General features: G+C 45.2%; 1 protein-coding gene across 1 annotated transcript in view; it reads right to left on the bottom strand.

Annotated features, from left to right (window-relative positions):
* Window positions 1–10,753: 10,753 nt before the first annotated feature.
* LOC147456561 (uncharacterized) overlaps window positions 10,754–26,593 on the bottom strand; it is a 63,751-nt gene continuing 47,911 nt past the window's right edge. Inside the window, exons 3-5 of the mRNA XM_086514992.1 lie at window positions 14,065–15,855; window positions 13,790–13,939; window positions 10,754–13,709 (exon numbers count right to left, since the gene is read on the bottom strand). Of these exons, the coding sequence (XP_086371118.1) occupies window positions 11,412–13,709; window positions 13,790–13,939; window positions 14,065–15,855 (4,239 nt within the window). The 3' untranslated portion in view covers window positions 10,754–11,411. The remainder of the gene's footprint in view (window positions 13,710–13,789; window positions 13,940–14,064; window positions 15,856–26,593) is intronic.

Here is a 26,593-nt window from a genome sequence, read left to right as displayed (position 1 = left end):
TCAAGCAGTAGATTCTTCATTTATGAAAACTGAAAATTAAAGAAGAAACCATGAAAATTAGGCCATTAACTTGAACACACAAATCCTGAGGTCTAGCTTCAATTTTCAAATTTGAGTATTGAGTAGACCTATTTTAATTCAAGGTTATCTTGGGTGAATCTAAGAAGAAAACAAAATCAAATTGCTTGGAATAAGATTTTGCAAAGCTTAAAGGCACACCTCTTTTGTTAGAGAATAATAATAGAATAATATTTGAAAGCCATTCCTAGCAGTTATTGTTGATCAAGCAAAGGCAAGAGCATGAATGATGTGTGGTGACTAAAGCTTTCCGCATGCCCTCTTTACAATTATCATCACCTTCTTCGTACCCTCACAAGCCGATTTTCTCATGTGATCAAGAGTATAAGTGTGACATACCCACTTGAGGAGGTTGCTACCTTGTTGCTACAAGTTCTCTCGATTTTTTAGAGCACATGCGGTGCATGAATTTGATGCCTACACATGGCTCTTGTTGTTAGTATGTGGCCCTATTTCATGGCTAATATTTGGAAGGGATAAGCACCTTCCCCCCTGGGCCCCCTAGTGTGTTGTTAAAAAAAAGGCGTGACATACCATTAAAAATTTCAAGGGTACCACACAGGCTGAAAATCCCTCTTCATACACCCTCCTTTTTTGCCAAAAGGGAGTGCCAACAAATAGAAGATATGGCTCAAATTGTGCTACCTCATATTCTACCTACTACGGGGAGATTTTGTAAACCCAATTCGCATGGTTGGCATGTGTTTCAAAAAACTGAAATTCATTTTACTTTTGCTTGTTAACGTTGTTCTTGTCTTCTTTTAAGGATTAGGAGAAGTGCTAAACAATAGGGGACATGTTATAAAACTATATAGCAATGGCTAAAAATGTGCTAGCACTATTGTTTACATGTGACTTTGCCTGCAAGCATAGTAACCAGAGACATAACATGAGCCTTACAACAACAAAGTGTATTGCAATCCGCTCAAGAATGCGTTGCTACTTATAAGGGCCTTCTTTTTGTATCAAGAGAGACTTCTTGTGGAGCACCATCGCTATCCTCACTATCACTCACATCCATGTGTCCTTGATCCAAGCAATTTTCGTGTTTGACTATACTTATTATGGTTTTATCCTCCCTGTCAAGCTCCAAAATAGTACTCAAAATGGTGTCATCATCCAAAGCAGTGCTACCAAGGTCATGTTGTAAACCTTTTGTTTTGGTAGAGGAATGTAGACCTCTTCCCTTAGACGGTGTGGCTTTGTCAACAACTTGGTTTTCATGTTTGTTATCGTTATTCTCACCATTCATAGATGATACAAAGATCGACTGAGACAGCCAATTCTTCCATATGGTCCTCCCATATTTGTCCTCTTCCAATGTCCCAGCTGCAACAAACACCTCCTTCCTTTGTCCCAACCGAAAAGCGCGACACATTGCTTGTTTGGTAACAGCAGGATTCCAAACCATGTCAAGAAAAACCACCCTTGAGGCCCCTGTCAAAGTTATGCCCTCTCCACATGCTTTCATAGATGCAAGGAGCACACGGATGTTTCCGCTAGAGTCGTTGAAGCTATTGATAATGACTTGTCTGTCATCGAGAGGGAGGCTTCCATGCAATTTGAAGACTCGGCCCCCCTGAAGAAACTTCCTATTTGATTGGAGCAACTCCTCCAAAAAATGAAGGGGCATGATGTTCTCACTAAAAATGAGAAGCTTTTCATTCTTGACACGACATAATTGGACCAGCTCCATGATGAACTTCACCTTCGCTCCTTCCTTCAGATCCTTTGATAGATTCCCTATTGCTGCCAAGTCCACATTGGTACAACTCTCTTTGCAAGACACATGCTTGAACAAGTAGGGATGAATGCAAACGATAGAGACTATATACTCAAAGTCCAGAGAGTTGCCTCGATCCCAAGCTTTTGCTATCTCATGAAGAAGCTTTTCCTGCATTGGAGATGTCTTGAGCAGGATGGTGTAGTCCTTCAAGCCAGGGAGGCTCTGTAAAACCTCGCTAGCATAGTAGTGCACGAAAGACTGAGTCATGGACCTCAGTCTTTTGATAGCACCCTCCAAGATCTTGCCTCTTTTGCGCTGTCCATTTTCAAGAGTCTTCCCAATCTTGTCCATAAACAACCTTCGTGCCCTCGCTTCAACTTCCTCTTCCGTTCCAATATCAAGGATGAACTCTTCATCCTCAGTGCTAACATCTATATCTCGTCTTTGAGTCAGAAGCCTGAGAGGAGCAACCTCCCGTACATCCCTTGGCCTCAAAGTTTTAAATGCAAAAATACTTAGAGAGCGAATTTTGCTTAGGCAACATGATGGAAGAGGAAACAAAGCTATTCAAGTTTGTTTTGGGGGGGTGGGGGTGGGGGGAGGGAGAGAATGAAAAGGAGATAAGTTTACACCAAACTCATTTTGCTTAATAACCTCTTCAGTGGTGTTAATAATAGGAGGATATGGGGGGGGGGGGGGTTATAAATAGTGAGGTGTGGCTCAAAAAACTGCATTAGGTACCATATTGAAGAGGGGTAGTACCTACTGAAAGATAGGTTATGACCAAACTTTAAGTGGATACTTTACAAAAAAGGGAGGGAAAGGAAGAGAGTTGGTAGGGTAATAAAGTTTGTGGAGGGTTTGCTTAAACGAGTGGTCAAGAATGTACACAAAAGGAAAAAAAATCCAAGGATGTTGATCCCGTCTAGGAAATGGGTGGATTTTTAGAGGGGTTGTACATATCCAAGAGGCCGAAGATTATCGAAGTAAGCTGAGGCAGAGTTAGTCAACAAGGAGGGTGGAATTCTTTTATTGGGGGGGGGGGACGGGGGGAGGGGTTTAGAGAGTAAAGTGCCGAGATTGGACACATTCATCCAACATATCAAAGGTTTAGGTAAGTGTGCGAGGTCGGTGTTGGATTTAAGAAGCTTAGTGAGGGGTTTGATAATGGAACAGGACAAGTTGAGATGGCGTATTAGAGGTGAGAAAGGAATCTTGATGATGGTTGGAGCGGGTTTGGTTTTGAACATAGATTGGAGGAGAGAGGGTCTTGGATTGTAGGAAAGGTAAAGAAAGCAAGCTTCCAACAGGGGAGACAGATAAACCTTAGCTCTTAGCCTAGCAAAGAAAAGGTTACGAATGGAGATAAAGCCTGAAAGAGAGCTTTCTGTAATAATGTACCTCTTAAGCTCTGCGAGAATAAAAGCGATCTTTTGGTGTGGAGGGTGCCAAGATTGTTAAGGGATGTAGTGTAGGAATTAAGGCCAAAAGAGGGTCATTTGAAAAAATGAATATCCAGAATAAAAGCTTCTTGCGAGGAGATTGAACGGAGATTTTGATATGTTCTTGGAGAGGGTGTCCGTACTTATGGAGGAGCTCGTTTAGGCTAGAGAGGACCGTCCCATATTCCAAAAACATAATCTAGGAATCTCTTGAAATAGAGAAGGGAAGGGGAAGATAGGAGATTCATGCCTTCCTCTAAAAACCAAAGAAAAGAGCAAGCATATATAACTGCAAAGTTTGACCCCATAGCGGTGCCCTTAATTTGGTGCCAAAATTCTCCATTGAAAGAGAGATAATGCTGCTTGAGGATAAGAGAGGCTAAGGACAAAATATAGTGGATCTTAGGGGAAGGGAAGAACCCCTTGATGGAATGTTTAAGGGCCAAGAGGCCATCATGTATGGGGATACTGGGATAAAGAGACTCCACATTAAAGGTGAAGAGGATAATGTTGGGAGGGAAAGAAATAGAAGCTAGGTCTAAAACCAGAGAGTGCGAGTCTTTTAAGTGTTGAGTTTTGGACAAAAGAATGGGGTAGAGTTGTACATGGAGCCATTTAGAGGCGTTCTCCAAAATGTAGCCTTTGTAAGAACAAATGGGACGGCCAACGAGGATGGGTTTGTGGATCTTAGGTAAAGAAAAAAGGGGCAAGGTTTAGGTTTTTCATGCGAGGAGGAGAGGATAAAGGCTCTTTCGTTTCCGGGAAGAAGAGGGTAATTGGTGACAATAGAGGAAAGGAGGGAGTGTACAAAGGGTAAGTGGGGTGTGGAGATTTTAAAGTAGGTGAAGAGGTCCATGAGATGGCGCAAGGCTTCATTACAATACGAAGACCTAGAGGGGATTACCAGACCTAAATTCTTATCTGCGCTGGTTTGATAATGATGCTACGATCGTTTCTTAAGGATGAGATGGAATTCATTAAAAGAGGTTTAGGGTGAAAAGGAGGAAGATTTTTAAGGAGAGAAAAGGTAAGCTCAAAGGTTCGGCTAAGAGATGTGGAGGGAGAGGGAGGATTCCAAAGAGGATTAGAGATAGAAAAGGAGGAGGGAGACACGGGGAGAGGGGGGACTATAATTGAGACCAAGGCCTACAAGCCTTTGTTCGGAGGGGGAGAGAGAGCGATTGGAGAGGTTATGGTAGGAGAGGTTAGTAACCTTGTGCTCAAGGAAAAACGTGGTAATTTTGCTAAGAGACAAAATCTTAAAAAGGTGGGGGTTAGTGAGGGGGAGCCAAAATTCACAACGCTTTCTACCCGAGTAGGGAGAGTGGGAAAGAAAAGGAAATAAACAAGGAGGAGGGGTCCAAATATTGGGAAAGAGAGGGGCTTGTGAAAAGTGCAAATGGACCCAAGTGGTAGGGTGTTCCTTCCCTACTTCACTCTCCTCCATTGCAAGTTTTTGGAAGTTCTTGGCAAGCTATGCTTAGGGTGCAGAGGCTTGGTTTATGGTGTGAGAGGGTTGAGGGGATATCTAGGGGTTTTGAGTAAAGAGGGTAAGGGGGCAACGCTGGATGAGGATGAAGATGGGAAGGAGTTTTTTGGAGTGTTTAAAATGGGAGGATTGTAAGAGGGGAAAGTAGAGCAAGGGTGGCCCAAAGGGGGCAAGGTTTTAGGCTTTTTAAAAGGTTGATGGGCATGGTTCTCATGGGGGCTTCTAATCAAAGGGGGGGGCTTCTTGAAGGTTTGTCAAGTTTATTTGCATGTGAGTTAACCTTTGGAGGAGAGGGTTTGTAGGGGGTTGAGTGGTGGGAGTTGTTAGCGGGCTTCTTTTGGGGGGTTGAAAGAAGCTTTTTCATTTGGGTGGTGACTTCGTGAAGCACCAATTCCCCCACCGTTTTCTCCTTAGGTAAAGAGTTCTCCACTTCTTCCAAGATGGAGGATTGGGTTCTCTTCCTAGCATTGTGTGCCGCTATGCTTAAGGAGGAGTCCAATTGGGCTTGGAGAATCTCATTTGGAAGCTGTGCATCAAAATCGTTGAGAAAGGTTTGCTTCCAAAGCAAGAGTTGATTCGTCCAAGTCGCGGGTTGCACTCTTGGGAAAGAGATAGGTACAAGCTTTTTGGTGAGGTCCTCAAGCCTCTCTTCCACAAGATCAAAGAATTCATCAAAGGATTTTTGGAGGTTATTGACAAGTAACTCTTGGGCTTGGATGTAAGCTTTAGTGCAATCTAATTGGAATTGGGTATTGAGAGTGTTAAGCTTGGCGCTTAAGAGTGCTTGAGCTTGAGAGTCTTCTACGGTAAGGCGAAGAGGCTTCATACAAAGGCTATGTGGTGCTTTTTGAAAGGAATGAAGGTTTTGTAAATGAGAAAGGTGTGATTTGGTTTTGCTAAGCTTATGGTTGAGTGCTTTGAACTCCACCAAGGAGAGGGAAACAATCTTATTGAATTCCAAGGGCTTTTTTATTGTGGGCAGAATGGGAGAAAGAGAAGAGGGAACTACCGCAAGGGAGGAAGAGCTTGCGGGGAGACAGCCAAAAGAGGAAGGGAAGGCAAGGGGAGGACTAGTGAGGAGGCCTCCTTGAGTGTTGTTGGAGAAGATGCCACCAAGCTTGGTTTGAGGAGAGTTAGTGAGGCCGAGGTGATGGGAGAGGGTGGGGTTAGAGATGCCGAGGTTTTTTGTCACGGAAAGGGAAAGTTGATCAAGATCCTCAAGAGGTAGGTTGGCGGTGAGGCCAAGGATTTCTTAAGAGCTAAAAAGGGTTTTTTTAGAGGAGGTGGGAAAGGTTGCCATTGGAGAGGGTAGGTTGACGAGTTTTGCTGCTGAAGTAAAGTCGGGAAAGGCAAGATTACGAATGGGAGGGGTGCTGGGTTTCACAGGAATTACAAGGGCCGGGGAAGCGGATGAGGATGTTAGAAGATTTGGGGGGTGGACCACCAAATTGGGGATAGGGGATGCCGTAACGGAAGTTGCCTGAACGAAAGTCATGGCAGTGCCCTCTAATGCCATTGGGGTGGGGTAAGATCCCACAGTTGAAGACAAAGAGGGGGGAGGAGTTGCCATATGGAAAAGAGTTAGACAATGAGAGCACCCTTTTTACTTGCACAGGGCAAAAGGGAGAAAGTTGCACCAGAGACCTTTGAAAAGTAAACCAAACCTTTCTTTTTATGCCAGGTGGAGAAGCACCGGTATTGTAATATTATAGCGTTGCAGTACTGTAAAGACGTTGAGCAGGAGTTCGCGGGTTGCAAAAACACAGGAACGCAGTGTAGGAGTCCGCGAGCTCCGAGAGCCGCCTTGTGGGGGATCGGCAGGTAAGTCAAGGATGAGAGTGGAGCTTTAGAATGCAAGGCGGTCGAGGTGATGACAGGTTGGCGAGAGACCCTTTGCTGGGGTCGCGGCAGCTTTTTGAAGGATTCGACCAGAAAGTGTTGCGAGCACTTGAAAGTGGATGCCGCTCGAGCTGAGCAGCAAGTGTTACGAGCACTTGATTGTGATCGCCGTCTGAAATGAGCAGCACTCAGTGCCGTGCCTTGCTGGGAGCCGGCTACTGAGACTAAACAGTAAGCTATATTGGGGTTGCCACCAGGATTGCGCTGCAACCGCTCAATCCGGGTTGGCAATCCGGGTTGGGATCACCACCAGTACTATGCCGCAACCATTTAAAGCAAGGCTTGGACCCACCAAATGAGCAGCAACCTGAAAACTGCGCCGCCATCTTAAAACCTACAAACTGCGCAGCCACCTTGCTTGGACCCGCCAACTGAGCAGCAACCTGCAAACTGCGCCGCCGTCTTGTAACCTGCAAACTGCACAGCCGCCTTGTAACTCCAGGCTGGGAGCTGCCACCAGTGACGCGAAGGGGAGCTGCCACCAGTCTCGCGAAGGGGAGACGCGCCAAGATGGAGTTGTAGCCTTGCACAGCCTGACTGGGAGCCGCCACCACCGGTGTCTTTAGAAGGAGGGAGTTGCTATCCGTTGTAATGCTACCACTTATACAGGGTAGCAAGCCAAAGATGGTAGAGAAAGAGTTCGCCGGGTGCTGTGCAAGTTTTGCGTAGGTGCGAAGGCTTTGCCAACGCTGTGTAGGTGTTGCGTAAGTGGACAGGACCGCAAGTGAATGGCTGAGTGCAAGCTTGAATGTAGGTGGACGCTAGAGTAAAAGCATGAGTGTAGGCCCACTGTTGTGCAGATGAAGAGGTTTGTAAAGGGCGCAGGTGGCGCACGACAACATGCAAACTTCATGCGTCGCAGAGCTTAGCTCAAGTGGGGAGAGAGAGTTTAGAGGGAGTGAAAAGAAAACTGAGGGATTTAGATTAGATGTTAAAACAATAAGTCAGAGCCGTAGAGTGAGATTAAAACCTTGGGAAAGAGGGAAAGTGGGAAAGTGGGAAAGTGAAGAGGTGGAATTGGTTCACGCAAGCAAAGAGCAAAACCACGTGAGGATCGGTGGATGTGGGAAAATTAAGCAAAAGCTTTGTTGAACATCAAGTGAGCGAATAAATCACTCAAATTAATTCAAAGTTTTAAACGCAAAAATACTTAGCGAGCGAATTTTGCTTAGGCAACATGATGGAAGAGGAAACAAAGCTATCCGGGTTTTTGGGGGGGGGGGGGGGGGGGGGGGGGGGGGGGGGGGGGGAAGGGAGAGAATGAAAAGGAGATAAGTTTACACCAAACGCGTTTCGCTTAATAAGCTCTTCAGTGGTGTAAACAATAGGAAGATATGGAGGGGGTATAAATAGTGAGGTGTGGCTCAAAAAACTGCATCAGGTACCATATTGAAGAGGGGTAGTACCTACTGAAAGATAGGTTATGACCAAACTTTAAGTGGGTACTTTACAAAAAAGGGAGGGAAAGGGAGAGAGTTGGTAGGGTAATAAAGTTTGTGGAGGGTTTGCTTAAAGGAGTGGTCAAGAATGTACAAAAAAGGAAAAAAATCCAAGGATGTTGACCCCGTCTAGGAAATGGGTGGATTTCCCTTAAGGCAAGCTGCAATTGGTAAAGGATCTAGCAAGCGTCCTTATGTGGGCCCAGAGGGCCGCTCTCGGTCTTAGCATTCCAACAAATTCAACTCCCCTACACATTCTCACACCAGTGGATACCCCGCCTTCAGTTGTTGACAAACCATCCCACAATGCCAAGCAAGGATCCAAATCTTTGCTCTCCAATATTGATGATGCTTGCTTGGAAGTAGTTGTTGATCTACAGCAGATCAAGGTACCAGAGAAACCACTGGTAGAAAAAGATAAGCTTACAGCAGAGACAATCTTGAAGAACACCTCTCAACAAGTGTCTCTCTATGACATGTTGTGGCTAGATGCGAGTTTTAGAAGTGACACCCTTGCAATTATTCAGTCACTTTACCCTGGAGCACGTCCTAGTGGCTAGCACCTCACTAGATTAGCCTATTTTTCAATAATCAAATGATTAGACTTCTATGAAGATTAGTGGCTCAATAGGAATCAAACCCAAGAACATAATCAAGTGTACAACCTTCTGAATTGATCAAAAGGAGTTCTGACTTTAATAGTCCCTAATGGAATAACAAAACACCAATCCTATAAGGCTCAGATAACCATTGCTATTTCTATGGTGGCCTAATTAGTGAAAACAACGCATAGGCCAAAGGCTACATACCCAATAACTTTCACTCTGAGAAGTAGTACTAAGTCAAAGCGAATCATAGAGTAGACACAAAAAATATAGTTCTCTTGAAGAGCGCACAGCAACTTGAGTGCTTTCAGTTCCATACGAGTACGGCCGGCTGCCGAAGGTTGCCTCTCTCTCTCTCTCTCTCTCTCTCTCTCTCTCTCTCTCTCTCTCTCTCTCTCGCTTTCGCTCCCCCTCTTTATCCCGTGCACGTGAGCTTCTCTCACTTTTGGCATTAGCCTTCAGCTCGTAGACATTGACACGTGTAAAGGGTACTCGGGTTGCTATTATAGAATACATATAGATGTAAAGAAAGCTCGCAGATGTTGACACGTGTAAAGGGTACTCGGGCTGCTGTTATAGAATATATATAGATGTAAAGAAACCACAACGTCAAATGCACTTTCCAAAAGACCAAAGCTTGATTCTACTCTAGAAGGGTGTCTGAATAGTCTCCTTGCTTCTTCAAGTCTAGTGGCTGTAGCAAAAAAATCATGCAATGTAGCATCTAGTTTAAGAAACTCCAAAATCTTTTCCTGGAAGCCTCAAGAAGATACTTCTCAACCCACGTTCTTGCCATACTATCTTGTACCCCGATGGGAAAGCTTAGCCACTAGGGCCTTTGTCTTGGTCATGAGCTCTCCAAATGTTTCATCTCCTTTTAGCAAAAGGTTCCCTAGTTCATCTAGAACCTTCTCTTGGTAGTCATTTAGTCGAAAATCATCACATAAACTTTGCTTTATTGTAGCCCAATATGCAAAGTCATTCTCTACAAACTCAATATACCACTTGTTAGCTAAGCCATCCAAGGTTGAAGGAATGAGCACCAAATAAGCAAATTTACGGTTGAGGCTGCGACCCTGGCTCACAGAAACAAGCCACCTAACCTAGTCATTTGCATTCTCAATAGAGAGCCCCTTGAAGGTTGGAAAATTTATGTGGACTTTGGCCAGGATGTTGGTAAGATCTTCTACCATAGAAGCAATTGTTTACATAAAATGAAAATGGTAGAACACAACACCCAATGGGACTCAAAACTCCGATGAACTCCATAACTCACAATGTTTTAGCTCGAGGCTAAGGATTAACAGGTTACAATGGGGGTGTAGAGGCTTAACAAGGTACAAAGGCTAATTGATGATAGACTCTAATGAAACTAAGGGTGGAGGATCATTCAAGTAGGTGCTGGCCTAGCTACCAAAGTACTCACATATATATATATATATATAAAGTGCTTGTCTACAATCAAATGGTGAGGACCAATCCAAGACTAAGACTAGCCTTTCAGTGCTAGTGTTTGTCTCGAGATGCCTCGTCCTGAATCCCAATGATGTGGCAATAGACGTCTAGTTCGGACTTTGCAGCTCTTCTAATAAATGTTTAAATGCCCTCACACAGAGTTTGAAATATCCTAGGATGTTCTTTTATCCAGCACATCACATTGTAATTCATTGCATGCAATCGATTGGTCTAATGTTGAGGCTTCATAATTTTCATGAATTGAGAGGTTGATCCTCTAAGTTGGTAATCAAGCAGTAGATTCTTCATTTATGAAAACTGAAAATTAAAGAAGAAACCATGAAAATTAGGCCATCAACTTGAACCCACAAATCATGAGGGCTAGCTTCAAGTTCAAATTTGAGTATTGAGTACACCTAATTAATTCAAGGTTATCTTGGGTGAATCTAAGAAGAAAACAAAATCAAATTGCTTGAAAACAAAATTAAATTGCTTGGAATAAGATTTTGCAAAGCTTAAAGGCACACCTCTTTTGCTAGAGAATAATAATAGAATAATGTTTGAAAGCCATTCCGAGCAGTTATTGTTGATCAAGCAAAGGCAAGAGCATGTATGATGTGTGGTGACTAAAGCTTTCCGCATGCCCTCTTTACAGTTATCATCACCTTCTTCGTACCCTCACAAGCCGATGTCTTCATGTGATCAAGAGTATAAGTCTGACATACCCACCTGAGGAGGTCGCTAGCTTGTTGCTACAAGTTCTCTCGGTTGTTTAGAGTACATGCGGTGCATCAATTTGATGCCTACACATGGCTCTTGTTGTTGGTACGTGGCCCTGTTTCATGGCTAATATTTGGAAGGGATAAGCACCTTCCCCTCTGGCCCCCCTAGTGTGCTGTTAAAAAAAAGGCATAACATACCGTTAAAAATTTCAAGGGTACCACACGGGCTGAAACTCCCTCTCCATACACCCTCCTTTTTTGCCAAAAGGGAGAGCCAACAAATAGAAGATATGGCTCAAATTGTGCTACCACATATTCTACCTACTATAGACAGATTTTGTAAACCCAATTCGTATGGTTGGCATGTGTTTCAAAAAATTGAAATTCATTTTACTTTTGCTTGTTGACGTTGTTTTGTCTTGTTTTAAGGATTATGAGAAGTGCTCACCAACAGGGGACATGTTATGAAACCGTATATCAATATAACATAACATGACATGACATGAGCCTTACAACAAGATAGTGTATTGCAATCCGCTCAAGAATGCGTTGCTATCTATAAGGGCCTTCTTTTTGTACCAAGAGAGCCTTCTTGTGGAGCACCATCGCTATCCTCACTATCACTCACATCCATGTGTCCTTGATCCAAGCAATTTTCGTGTTTGACTATACTTCTTATGGTTTTATCCTCCCTGTCAAGCTCCAAAATAGTACTCAAAATGGTGTCATCATCCAAAGCAGTGCTACCAAGGCCATGCTGTAAACCTTTTGTTTTGGTAGAGGAATGTAGGCCTCTTCCCTTAGACGGTGTGGCCTTGTCAACAGCTTGGTTTTCAGGTTTGTTATCGTTATTCTCACCATTCATAGATGATACAAAGATCGACCGAGACAGCCAGTCCTTCCATATGGTCCTCCCATATTTGTCCTCTTCCAATGTCCCAGTTGCAACAAGCCTGTAGACAAACACCTCCTTCCTTTGTCCCAACCGAAAAGCGCGACTCATTGCTTGTTTGGTAACAGCAGGATTCCAAACCATGTCAAGAAAAACCACCCTTGAGGCCCCTGTCAAAGTTATGCCCTCTCCACATGCTTTCATAGATGCAAGGAGCACACGGACATTTCCGCTAGAGTCGTTGAAGCTATTGATAATGACTTGTCTGTCATCGAGAGGGAGGCTTCCATGCAATTTGAAGACTCGGTCCCCCTTAAGAAACTTCCTATCTGATTGGAGCAACTCCTCCAAAAAATGAAGGGGCATGATGTTCTGACTAAAAATGAGAAGTTTTTCATTCTTGACATGGCACAGTTGGACCAGCTCCATGATGAACTGCACCTTCGCTCCTTCCTTCGGATCCTTCGACAGATTCCCTACTGCTGCCAAGTCCACGCTGGTACAACTCTCTTTGCAAGACACATGCTTGAACAAGTAGGGATGAATGCAAACGATAGAGACTATATACTCAAAGTCCAGAGAGTTGCCTCGATCCCAAGCTTTTGCTATCTCATGAAGAAGCTTTTCCTGCATTGGAGAGGTCTTGAGCAGGATGGTGTAGTCCTTCAAGCCAGGGAGGCTCTGTAAAACCTCGCCAGCATAGTAGTGCACGAAAGACCGAGTCATGGACCTCAGTCTTTTGATAGCACCCTCCAAGATCTTGCCTCTTTTGCGCTGTCCATTTTCAAGAGTCTTCCCAATCTTGTCCATAAACAACCTTCGTGCCCTCGCTTCAACTTCCTCTTCCGTTCCAATATCAAGGATGAACTCTTCATCCTCAGTGCTAACATCTATATCTCGTCTTTGAGTCACAAGCCTGAGAGCAGCAACCTCCCGTACATTCCTTGGCCTCGAAATCGAATCAGCTTGTGATGAGTGCCCTGTTTGTAAGGAGAGATGCTGACCTGATATGTCATTCTTTAGACCTCTCTGAGAGTGGCACACATCCCTCATGAAGGTAGGCCTTACCAGATGGAAAGTGTTGAAAAGCTCACAACAGTTGTTTTGAAATATGGTCCCTGACAAAAGGATTCGCAATCTAGTTTGAACGCGTGTGAGAGATTTTCGAAGCTTTGATTCATGGTTTCTTGCGAGGTGGCCTTCATCAAGAACTAGCAAGCCAGGACTCTGAAGTAGCAGCTGGCCAATATTGCGTGAAACAGCTGGAAGTCTTGGGTTTGTATCGTCCGTAAGTCGGGCAAAGAGCCGATAGCTGACCATCAAAATGCTGCCTTCTCTATACCAATCAGAAATTGCTTTTATTCTATGCATATCAATAAGATTCTTTCCAGAAATTTTGGATCCAGACGCCAAAGTGAATGTTTCTACTTCTTGGTCCTGGTCGATATACAATCGCTTTTTTTTAGAATCACGTGATGAATTCAGGATATGAATAGGGACATTAACTTCCCACTTTTTAAACTCAAGTTGCCATGGGCGCAACATGATGGTAGGGGCCAGGATCAATGGCCTGCAGTTTGGATTTAGCTGCATATAACTTTGTAAAAAGCTAATGATGAGAAAAGTTTTCCCTGTTCCCGGAGCATGGGAAATGATGCATCCTCCTATTTCTTGCCTTGTACTTCCCTCCACACTACTGGGACCCATTGATCCGGCAAGGCTTCGCCATAGAAATTCAAATCCATCCTTTTGATGGGCATGCATTTTGTCTTTGAGCTCTGGAATCAGGTCCCAGACTGATAAATGTATCTGGGAGGCGTCCTTCCCGAGCTGATTATCTGTTGTGCAAGCAAAATCCTCCTGGTCTATTGGGGCTGGGTCCAGAGCCGTTCTGAAATCTACATCATCATCCTCATGGAGACGTTCTTTGTGTTTAGCATGCAGTGCAGAATTTTCTTGTACCTGCACCATCACAATTAGAGTTTGGTACTGAAGATCATTGTGTCTTTGCACAGCTGACAAAAGTTATGACCTTTCCATACCTTGAGGGGAATCATTTCTTCAATATTGCACCCAACAAGTCCGCAAGTCTGACATATTAAGCCTTCATTCTCCTCTAAAACAAAATCGTGACACCCCTCGCAGGAGATTATATTGACTTGTGATGCTATAGTATACTCCTCTTTATGCTCCTGAGTCATATATCAGCTTTTCATGCATCTAGCACTCTTTCTACTGACTCCAAAAGATTGACTCCTGCCTTTGACATAGAAGCAGACATGAATAGAAAACAAGCATTCAAACATCTTGGGCTTACCACATTGAAATTGTCTCTCGCCAAGGAAAAATCCATATGACGCCATAAAATTTCAACGAGTGTGTCTTCCTTGTCTGCTTCTCTGGGGTGATCAAGTGAATCCTCATGAAAAATGATAGGGTCCCATGGTATTTGATGAGCAGATACCGTTCTGGCTTGTAATATACTCCAGTCTGGCATTGGTAGCGCAGAGTCCTGTTTAGCCTTCGTAAGGAGTTTGCGAAAAGAGAACTTAGAATCTTCCAGCTCAATGAACTCCTCAGATTTCTGTGTTTTCCTTTTCGAGGCAATGTATGGATCCTTCTGTCCTTGTTTTCGTTTCCTTTTCAAAGGGAAATCCTTAACAATTTCACTTGATCCCTTGGGATGCATCTCTCTTTCAATTTCCTTACTCCCAGATACCATATTGTTTCGAACATATTTTTGGGTAAGCTTGGTCCAGTCCAGGCATGAAGCAACGTCCTTAATGTTCTCACTTTGCACTGCTCTTTTGAAAAATTCGTTAAATGAAAACTTCAGATCTTTTATAAATTGACATGCATCCGTTTCGGCTTTGCATTGCTTCCATAAAATCTCTTGCCTTGACCTTGAAAATTCTTTCTTGTTGGATGGAGCATTTGTGCCAACAACAGACATCCTCTCCCCACTGTGGGCTTTGCTACTGTTTGAAGTTTTTCCAGGTTTGGCAAGGGCATGCTGCATCTTCTGCATGAGCCTTGAATGGCAAAGCTGTTTAGAGATGAGAATAGACACCCTACGTTGCCAGCCTTTTTTGCTTTGTTTTATTACAGAATCAATTAAAGACGAAAGCAAATGAATCCTCTTTTGACTTTTTTTGCTTAGACTGTATCTCCTTAGATTCTTTTTTCTTGCTTTTAAACGAGGAAACTCACCTTCTGGTTCTGCATGCGGACTTTTAAAAGCACCTCCCACAAATGCCCTCATTCCTTGTGCACTAAAACTATGCATGTACTGTTGGAAACCTGCTCTCTGGCCCCATACAGAAGTTTGCCTCAATTCTACTGGCATGGGTTGTTGAAAATCATAGTTATGGCCATTCACTTGGGCCACCCCTGTCATTGTCGCAAACGTCTTCTCCGCAAAGCAGCCGCATTCTTTTGATAATGAAGATATAATTTTCTGTTCATTTACTGGTAGCTTCCCTTGATTGTCTCCAGAATCTTTAAATTGTGCCGAAGCTCCTCCCCTTTGCTGTAAATTTGATGGCTCATGTGAGAGCTGTCTTCGATCGATCATCTCTCTTGGCTCAATCTTTGCTATTTCCAATAAGCTAGCTTCATGTGCCTGTTCTGAATATGTTGCAATATTGACCCCTCGCGCCCGTTGAGTGGTATTGCCTACAAATCTTCGACCAAATGTCCTGTGAGGATGTTGACAAGGCAGCTTCATGTCAGCAGTGCCCACCGTTACAGGCAGCTTGCTTTTAGTTTCACATACACACACCTCTTTCCATTCACTAAATGACGCCGGCACCTTGCTGATGTCTGCAAATATCGGCCAGGGAAGCGTCTTTGTATCAACTGACCATACCCGTGCATTGATGTTCTCGAATTGAGTTCCTGTTTGCATGTCTTTGAGGATTGGCGTTTGAAAGATCCCTAGCTGTTCAATATTCAAGTGAACAACTACTCCTGTTACCAAAGGCCGCAAGCTTGGCGGCCCAAGAAGATCAGTCTTGTTCGCTTGGTAAAACTGGATTTCAAATATGCACTGGCAGTTTGATTTGTGCTCTGTTCTGTGTATAGAGATCAGTTTCCCATCATACCATGCCTACATAGATGACAAATAATACATTTTGCTTTCTCTCTCTCTCTCTCTCTCTCTCTCTCTCTCTCTCTCTCTCTCTCTCTCTCTCCCCGACGTTAAAACAATCTTCTTCTTCTTCCGCTCGGGTCAATATGTAACATCATTATGCATGGTATCTGGACAGCCTCCATTACCAGATCCGCTAGAGCCATGCCCTGCTACTAGTACTTTCTTTACTACAGAAATGGTGGAAAAAGCCATTGATAAGATGAAGACAAGAAGAGCATATGATCATGATGGTTTAGTAGCAGAACATCTGATCCATGCCAGGGATCTACTTTCAGAAGTCCTTGCTCGTCTGTTTAATCGGGTCATGTGTGAAGGATTACCTGAATCTTGGAAATTATCTACTATCATCTACTATCGTTCCTATTTTCAAGTCAAGGGATCTTATGATACCCGGGAACTACCGTACCATTATGGTAGGTCACACTTTGACCCGACTGTACGCATCCATTCTTGAACAAAAATTGATTAGATGGGCAGAGAATGAGGGCATAAGGGCAACAGGACAAGCTGGATTCAGAAGGGGTTATTCCACTTTAGATCATATTCTTACGCTCAGAGCCATTATTGAGGAAGGAAGAGCAAACGGGAGAAGGATGTATTGTTGCTTTGTGGATTTTCGGGAAGCTTTTGATACAGTACCAAGGGCCAGATTGATGCGTAGGATGCAAGAGTTAGGGGTCCCCAAAGAGATTATTTGGGGGATCATGGCCTTATACGGGTCAGTAACTGGTTATGTACGTACTCCAGAAGGGGATTTCGACATTGTTCATTCCACCGTTGGAGTAAAGCAGGGATGCCCACTGTCCTCTACTTTATTTGGTATGTACATAGATGAGGTATTAGATTACATTGATAGAGAGGGTGACAGAGGTGCTCAACTTGCACGGTCATGGATCCCTTTGTTGTTGTATGCGGATGATATTGTATTGATAGCAGAATCACCAGATGGAATGCAGAGGCAGCTAGATGCATTACATAAATTCGCGGAGGACAGTGGACTATCGGTAAACTTGGGTAAAACCAAAGTTATGGTGTTTAACACCACACCGTAGTGGGTTAGGAGATCGGCACCTACATTTGCATATGGCCAGGATACAATAGAGTACATAGATGCATACACATACCTTGGTGTGGTATTTGCAGGACCGAAGTTTACTCTTAAGAAAGCAGCGGATGCTAGATTATCCAGAGCCTTTGCGGCCTTGGGAGGGTTGGAGAGGATGTGTTCACAAGTGCAGTTTCAGGAACCACAAACAAAACTTTGGCTCTTTGATACTGTGGTGGCTTCGGCTATGCTTTATGGGGTCCAGATTTGGGGACCATCTGTGGATCAGGATAATTGGAAGTCAATGGAGAGACCTTTGGTATCTATGATTTCCCGAATGATTAGAGCCAAGGCCTCCGTACCACACGCGATTACCCGAGCGGAACTAGCGGCCCCTCCGATAGAAATTGAAGCTCTTACCAGATCAGTGTCCTTTATACATGGTTTGTGGGATACAAATAATTGCCGATATACTAGACTGGCCCTCGAATCCTCTCGACAATTAGCAATGAAAGGGGATACATCATGCTGGTATGTGCAACTGTCCTCGTGGTTTCAGAGACACGGGTTCAGTATGGAAAGATTACCCCCCTTCCAATACTCTCTTGAGGCTCGTCACTGGCAATTACACGAACGGAGATTAATAAAATCATCCGACAGGATCTTATACATTTGGATACTAAGAGGACATGGGTAGACCCTACACAAGAATTGGGCACGAAGATGGCCGACTACAAAGAAAACTTCCTACAACTATCTAAAGATGGATTTGTGATTCGCCCGAGTTACATGGATACCCACCTGTCTCATGGTTTGAGATGTGCTATAGGTCAAATTCGTACATCCTCACACCAGTTGGAAATTGAATTTGGCAGATTTAGGGGAATCCCACTTGAGAGCAGAATTTGCAAGTTATGCGGAATGGAGCCGGAGACAGAATTACACTATATATGCCACTGCACAGTATACTATGAGATACGTGGGCGTTTTCATTGCCTCTTTAAAGAAGGCTTTGGACCTCTAGATAGAATCATGCAATACCAAGATCAAAGATGCTTAGGCTTGTACCTACTGGAACTACATCGGCACAGGGATAATCTAATGAGAAGACAAAGAGCACTACAGCCTCAGAGGCAGATCACAGATTTCTTCGGATCGAGAGAAGCAAGAGTGGAAGGAGAAGCAAGAGGCCAGCAGCCAGCACAAAGGAGTACCCACATTCATACCAAAGGCACCCTAATTGACACAGCGATTGAGCTTAGGAAATCGAGACGACCACGACCAAGATGCAGAAGCACACTTCACCGGTGGAGACTACAAGAAAGGATTAGAAGCATTCTAGCCAGACACCCAGAATGCTCCTAAGAAGTTTATTTAACACTTTGTATTTAGTTTTTCACATTTATTTTCACACTTTCACACTTTTCACACTTAGTACTTTAGTACTAAGGTACCCAGACATTGTAACACATTCACCACTTTTGTATGAGTTTGGTCTCATAGGTCATTCTGGCCTTTTGAAGATGTTAATATAACATTTCATTTCATTTCATTTTCTCTAGCCCCAAGTCACTACTTTCACCCCCCTACTCAAATCCTACACAGTTCTAGCTAGCTGCCTAGTTCACATCTAGCAGTTAAAATTTTAGCTTTTCACTTTACTTCATTTTATTTGTGTACCCAGAGTCTAGACATTGTATTAGATCCACCAAGATTGTATCAGTTTGGTCTCATAGCGAATGAACATCCCCGAGCCTACTCACACAGGGGCTTGGAGAGTGGGGAAGAAAGGGAAGGATGGGACAAGTAGCTCTAAAGAAAGAGCGCTCATCATATGCTTTCCTTCTTGCGAGGCTAGGAAGGAGTTTTTGAAGAAAAGACCAGCACTCAAGAGGACGGGGATTTTCTTGGGGGATGATCTCACCCTAGCACAGATAGCGCACATGCAAGAGAAGATGTCGGAGATCAAGGCAGCCAGAGAGAAAGGAAAAATTACGTTTTATGGAGGAGGGAGAGTAGTGATTCTGGACAAAAGCACCGCATGACAGTGCGAGACCTATGGGACAAGCCTAAAACTAGCAACATGGAATTGTAATGAGTCATTGAAGCTAGATGTGGTCGCCTTTGAGATAGCTTCAGAGGAAGAGACATTATTTTCTACTCAGAGAGCACCAGACTCCCGAGGAAACTGGAAACGGGCTCGCTGCTGTTGCTTCACCTGCGCACGCCATCGCTCAACCCCCCCCACACCTCAGCCCGCTGCCTCCCCCCCCTGCCCTTCTGCCCCGCTGCCCACCCCCGCGCTGCCTGCCAGCCTGTGCCAGCCCACGCTGCCTTTTAGCCACTGCCGCCCCCGTCACCCCCTCCTCCTGCTGCCACTAGCGCTTCCACCTTCCCCAACCCGCTGCCCCCCCCCCCCCCCCCCCCCCGGGCCCGTCTTCCCGCCCGCCTCGTTTTCTCCCCGTCAACCCCTGCAATTCGGCCTCCTCGGCATTGCTTCAGTTTTTGGGGCAGTGTCTCCTGCGCCTGATTGCAGCGTCCACCCGTGGACCTCTTCTTACGACACAGCAATAGACACAGATGGAGGCTCCAGCTTCGCCACAGAGGGACTTGCCAGAAGCCCCCTCGCCCGACCCTGCTGAGCCCACCATTCGACTTGCTCTCTCGCCGACAGAGCAAGCGAGCCTTGCTGCAGAGGTAGAGCGATTGCAGGCGACTTTGGTCATCTGCAAGATTCTTGGCACCCGACCTAGCAGAGGAGTGCTGCGAGACCTTCTCCAGGCCCGCCTTCTCGCAGAGGTGGGCAAGATCTTGGATGTCCAAATTCTCGGACGGGGGTACTATCAGATCAAGTTCGAGACCTCCGAGATGGCGTCCAAGGTCATAGCTATGAGTCCACTGGCCATCCGAGCATCACGCGCCCACTTTCGACAGTGGCGACATGGTTTTGACCCGACTTCGGATGTTCTAGTAGAGGAGGCAGACATCCCCATCTCAGTTTGCTTTCCGGGTTTACAGAGGGAGTATCTACCACTTCTTTCGAGGATCGGCTCCGCCATCGGGACTGTCCTGGAGACACCTCGTATGGCAGCATCAGTAGCTGCCAAGGCGGCTGGCATCCCCTCGGTTCGAGTTTTGGTCAGAGATACCCACACGCTCCCGAAGGTCATCCTTCTGCCTCGGGTGAGTGGGGGTTGGTTTAGACAGAGTGTAGAGTACTCGGGCATCCCTAACCAGTGCTTCATTTTCCGACAGATTGGGCCACCTAGCAAAGGCCTGTCCACGGAGGAGGCCACGACCTTCACCACAGCCTCAACCCCAGCCTGCCATGGCTGGACCGCAGCCACAGTCAGCGGCACAGCGCACAGATTCAGAGCCACCCTCCGAGCTTGGGGCTCTGACGGAGGAGGGGTGGCAGCAGGCCCGTGGCCGTCCACGCCAGGGGCCATAGCAACCGCCTGGCACTCAGAGTGGCCCTCAGGTGCCTACTCAACAGCACTGGGTTCCCAAGGGGAACCGCTTTGGTCCTCTTGAGTAGGAGGAGTCCCCTACACCAGCTTCCATCTCCGCTTCACCCTCGACAGCCGCTCCCCCTTCAGAGTTCCCCTCCTCCTCCTCATCCTCCCCCCCCGCCTTCTGCTCCCGTCGCCTCTCCACCTCGCCCCTCTCCCTCTGTTGCCCCATCCCGCCCCTCTTCTCCTCCACTCCCCCCAGCTCCTTCTCCCCCCCCTCCTGCTCCAGTTCCACAGTCGACTTAGGAGACTGGTCCCTCTCCGGCGGCTAGGAGATCTCTTGGCAGCGCCTTTGCCACGAGTCGCTTAGCGAGAGAGGGTCAGCCCTTCTTGCGGCCCCCTCTGCAGATTCAGACATCTTTCCTTGCAGCTATCCCTCGTGGTCTGACCAGCATTGACCTCCGACGCTGCTGGGACTTCTTCGACTATGGGTTCACTCGCTTTCTCGGCGATTCCGCAGCAGACCACGAGGCAGCCTGCTTTAGGGTCCATGCCTTGTTCCTCGCCGCTAGGGGGACAGAGGCCTTGGACTCAGCAGTTGGTTTCTCCTTCCCCCTCTGTGGTAGGGCCGAGACAGAGTGGTCCCTCGACTCAGTGTTGGGTTGGTTGCATACACAGGTTCTCGAGTTCTCTCATCACATGGGAGAACTTGGAGTTACAGATTTGCTGCAGACTTTGTGGCCATTGGCCAAGTTTGCGGTGACACCCCCAGACTCAGCAGGATGTAGGCACATTGTGGTGTACTTCTTTGCTGATACGCAGTGTTTGCCTTTCTATGTATACATTCATGAGGACTCCTGGAAAGAGGAGGTTGCTTTACGCACGGCTCAATCTGCTTGGGCTTGGGCTAGGCACTCACTGCAATCTCGCCTATCTAGAGGACGCCCGGATGCGGATTACTCCCCATCCAAGCCAGCCTCGAAGATAGCCCGTCTTGCTGCTGCGGCAGCATCTGTTCTCTCTCGCTCCCCATGAGGATCGTCTCATGGAACGTGCAGGGACTAGGTGGGCCCCAGTTTCAGCGACAACGGGGCTGATTGCGTCAGGAGCTTAGCGTTGCCTTGTGGGAGGAGAGATTGATCTCCTTATGCTTCAGGAGTACCATCTGTGTGAGAGCCGCATTCGGCGATGTGGTAAGATTTTGCGTGGACGATATGATACCTTTTGGTTAGCTGCTTTTGGACCTGGAGGCATCTAGGGTGGGGTATGTATGACTATTGCGGATTCATTGCAGCATGCCATTGTGGGCAGAGGGATTATTGTGCCAGGCAGGGCTCAGTGGATTACTATGTAGGTTCAGGGTGGCCTTGTGGGCTTCCTGAACATCTATGCGCCCAATGTGGTGAGTGCTCGTGTAGAGTTTTGGTCACAGATTGTTGAGTCTTTGCCGTAGGCCGACCATTGGTGTGTAGGAGGGGACTTCAACATGTTGGAGGACCCTTCTGACAGGATTGGAGGCAGCCATGCTACTGTGCATGGAGTCAAGTTAGCAGCTTAGGAGAGGTTGTGTATGACTTTGAGGGTCTCGAATACATGGCAACACTCTGGCTTTGTGAGGCCTCCAGCCAGTCTTGCCTTCTCTAGATCGGACCGCAGAGTGGGAGGAGTGAATCTATCGCGGATAGATCGCTTCTACACTAGTGACCACTTTAGTGACTTGGAGAGATCAGTGGGCATCCTGGCAGGGACATCCTTCTCGGACCATGCACTAGTGATCCTCACAGTGGCAGACAGGCAGAGGAGTGGGAGCACGATGCTTCGCATCCCAGAGCGGGTCTTGTTGGACTCAGCACTCAGAGAGAGGGTAGAGGCTCTCTGGATAGAGGGCATGGACAGCCAGGTTCCACCTACAGACAGAGTGGCCTTAGGCCTAGCTCGGCTTCGCCACTTTTTTCTTCAGGAGTCTCTGGCTCGCCGGGCTGCAACGAGAGAGGAGGAGCAGCGTCTCAGACGAGGCATTGCTTCACTACAAAGGATGCAGGAGCAACATCCAGACAGACCATGGTTGGAGGAGGCAACAATCTCCACACAATTGCCATGTTGGATGACCGGCCATTGCTTGTGGTGTCAGATGTTTGAAAGACAGGATTGTGCACGACCAGCCACCTCCAAGTACACTGCAAGACTCTCAGTACTTTCAGCAGCATGCGCAATACAGTCCACTTCATGATGACATGCCTCACGATTACCACAAGGAAGATTCAATCACAATTCTCCATGAAGGTAACCATCGGATGCAAGAATAATGGTCTATGATGAAAAGGGAGAGCCGTAGGAGACAACGAGAAAGTGATGCATCAGGTTCAAGGTCAACAGAAGATGTGAATCAGGTTTGCATGAAAGTCTCAAAATGCTGGCAGGAAGCAACAAAAGGCATGAATTGCGATGCTAAGAAAACCGCTTTTCAATGACTTCTAGGACTGCCAGCTTTTAGACGCTTGCATCATGCATCTGAGAAGTCAATACTATCCAATATTCGAGGCACAATTACTAAAGTCAAAGCATCCATGTCTGAAGAGGAGCTAAAGATTAAAAGAGTTGTCTGCATGATGTTGGTGAATAGTGAAGGAGATCCATCAAGGTCTATTAGCAACTCCAAGATGGCCAGATTTACTGGATTGCATCGGCGAAACTTTGCAGCAGCCACTTCGCGGTTGAAACAGGTTGAGGCTGGCGCATTTCCTTTGTAATTATGTAGTCGTCAACTACCTCAAAGTTCCACCATCACACAGGCGACAAAAGACCTTGTTTTTTCCTTTTGGCAGACACAGACAAGAGTGTCGCCAAACAAAAAAGATGTGTGTCAGAAACAATTGGGCAGAAAATCTTACATAAAGCATCCAATACATTTGCTTGATGATTCATAGGTATGCTCCTAAAGTTTCACAGGTATGAACTTTGGATGTAGAGAAAAGTCATAGAGTTCCTTTCAAAGGTAGTCATGGAAGTACCATGACAGTAAAAAAGCTCTTTAGGTACTCTGGATCTTTGAAAAGTCTAGAATACCTCGCAAAGGTAGTCTTGAAAGTACCATGTGAGTCTAAATGGGTTCTCTAGGTACTTTGGAGGTAGAAAAAGTTCACTGAGTTTCATTCAAAGGTAGTCATAGAAGTACCGTGACAGTAAAGAGTCTCTTTAGGTACTTTGGATCTTTGAAAGAGTGTAGAATACCTCGCAAAGGTAGTTTTGAAAGTGCCATAGAGTTCTTTTCAAAGGTAGTTATTCACCATGAGAGTGAAGAGGTTCCCTAGGAACTTTGGAGGTAGAGAAAAGTCATGGAAGTACCTTGATAGTATAAAGGCTCTTTAGGTACTATGGATCTTTGAAAGAATCTAGAATACCTTGCAAAGGTAGTCTTGAAAGTACAAGTACCATGCGAGTTTAAAAGGGTTCTCTAGGTACTTTGGAGGTAGAAAAAGTTCATAGAGTTCCTTTCAAAGGTAGTCATGGAAGTACCAGGACAGTAAAGAGGCTCTTTAGGTACTTTGGATCTTTGAAAGAGTCTTAGAATACCTCGCAAAGGTAGTCTTCAAAGTACCATAGAGTTCTTTTCAAAGGTAGTCATGGAAGTACCATGACAATAAAGAGGTTCTCTAGGTACTTTGGAGGTAAAAAAAAGTCATTGAATATCTCACAGAGCTTTTACTTTGATGGGTTTTCCTTCGAAAAAAGTCTCAACCTCTGATGGGTTTTATTTTTTCTTGCACAGGGAGAGCTTTACAGGAGGTTCCAAATGTGAATCCACACATCAAGATCTCACTCAGATGTTTTGAGGGATTGAAACCTTGGTTTGTTCGTAAGTTGAAGGACCGTTACACGTGCTGCTATATTGCTCATATTCAGATGATATATCTCAAGGAAGCATTCAACCACATGAGACACAGTAAGACAGGCATGCACGGCGATGGGTGTGGTTGCATGTGTGCTATATGCTTGCCAAAAGAGGCTCCAAGTAAGTGTGAAGCTGCCACGTACACATACACTAGCGTAAGCACATTGATTGAAAGTGTGTTATGTGCAAAACCAATGGACTCCGCATTTCATAAGTTGCCTTGCTTGAAGGGAGAATGTCCTCAATGTGGGCGATCTCAGCAATTCAAAGATTGTATTCATAGGTTTCCTAGAGATGTAATGGTCTCTATTATTGACTTTGCGAAAAATTACTCATTTAAGGAGCAAAATGAAATCCAGTCAATGCATTGGTACTCTTCACAAGTCACCATCTTGGTGCACATTACATACATTCGAGATGAGAAAGACCAGGTGTTAAAATATACACATTTTTACATTTCTGATGACAAAGAAAATGAAACGCTCTTTGTGCAACATTGCTTGCAATTGCATAGTGTTTGGCTTCAAAATCACGGATTCAACTTCTTGAAGCGGCACTAGGTGTGGTTAGATGGATGTACTGCTCAATTCAAGTCTTCTAGACCGTTCTTCTGCGTGTCAAGGTACGCCAGGTTTTATTCCACCTTTGATGAAAAATTTCCAGAAATTTGTTTCTGCCCAGCATTGAAGGTTGGTCATTGTTTTAAGTACTATGGTTTGGCTGGCATTGAAATGTTGTGGAGTTTCTTTGCCACGGGCCATGGCAAAGGGAAGCATGATGGGGCACGGGCAATTGTTAAAAGGGCTTTAACACATGAGTAATTAAAGCCTGATGCATGGCACATGAAGTGTGTCAAGGATGTTGTCGGCTTCTTGAAAGCATAAATTTAATGATGAAAGTGGTCACACAAGGGTGAATCAGATTTTTTGGAAGGTCAAAGCAACTGAGGTACCAAGGGAGAAGAAGTGAAATTGCAAGCGAGTTGAAGGCTCACGATCAATACACTTTGTGAATGGATACTCCAAGAGTGACAAGAGTGCACTCCGTTGCAGACTTCTCTCTTGTTTTTGTGAATTTTGTATGTCCCAGCGTTGGAGGCGATGCTTGAACAACACACATGTTGAGAACTGGGAGTATCTAACCCTTGAGGCATTGGATGGTGACAATGCAAAAAGTGAATATTTCAGCGATGACGAAGGATCAGGTCTACCGATGTATGGTGGGCACCATGACACAAATAGTGATGCTCTATGCATCGGTGATACCTTTGCCACCAATGCCAATGAAGATAGAGCTGACTTCTACCTTTTGAGGTGCTCAGAGGATAAATACAAAACAACAAGAGCCTTGAGTGAATCTTGGGGAAACATACTTTCTGCAGGGAGCTATTTGGTTGAGGGGTACTATTACGAGCTAGTGGAAGGTGCCGAGCATATCTATTACATGCCTGCTAGTCAACCAAAAGTGCTTCTGGCATCACACCTGGTTAGATCGATTAAGATACCCTTGGAACCCTTAGAAGGAGAGCCACATAAGTTCAAAGCTGCAGAGGTATACGAAAATGTGTACAACAATATGCCAATAGTGATATAGGTTGGCTGCCCAAGTAACTTGTAGAAGTACCGGTAATTAGCTTCAAAGTACCATGCAGCTATTCCACAGGTGGTTTTTGCAGGAGCCTATCATAGGTTTCAAAACCTCTTGCAGGCCAGTCCAAACAAGCACTTATAAACGTTTTTGTCTACTTGAGTAACAAAAATAGCATTTCAATTTTGAAACACAAAGTACCAGTCTGCTAGCCTATCTTACAGGTAGTTCACAAGCACTTCTGTTAAAATATACAGGGAACAAGCACTTCTAAAAGTTTGTCTACGAGCCCAAAGTACCTTTAAAGTACTCCTCAGGTGGTTTCTGTATGTTAAGATATGTAGGTAATAAGCATTTGTAAAACTTTTTGTATGCCATCCCAAAGTACCTCATAGGTACTTTATAGGTATGTTAGCACAAAGTACCTTAAAGAGAGTCTACAAGTGGTTTCTGTAGAAAACTGTCTGTGAAATTATGAAGAAAAGAGGCACATCTAAGTTTTTTGTATGCCAGCCGAAAGTACCTTATAGGTAGTCCTCAGGTGGTTTCTGTAGGAAACTATCTGTTAAAATATGTAGGAAACAAGCACTTGAAAAAGTTTTGGTCTACCAGCCCAAAGTACCTTACAGGTAGTTCAAAGGTGGAAACTATCTTAAACTATGTAAGAAACAAGGACTTGTAAAAGTTTTTGTATGCCCGCCCAAAGTACCTTATAGG

The sequence above is a fragment of the Adiantum capillus-veneris genome, chromosome 6, assembly GCF_014529385.1.
Source record: "Adiantum capillus-veneris isolate H3 chromosome 6, ASM1452938v2, whole genome shotgun sequence".
In the NCBI taxonomy this organism is placed as follows: domain Eukaryota; kingdom Viridiplantae; phylum Streptophyta; class Polypodiopsida; order Polypodiales; family Pteridaceae; genus Adiantum; species Adiantum capillus-veneris.
The sequence above is the reverse complement of the archived record's forward strand: the minus strand, read 5'-3'. Positions and strand labels throughout refer to the sequence as shown.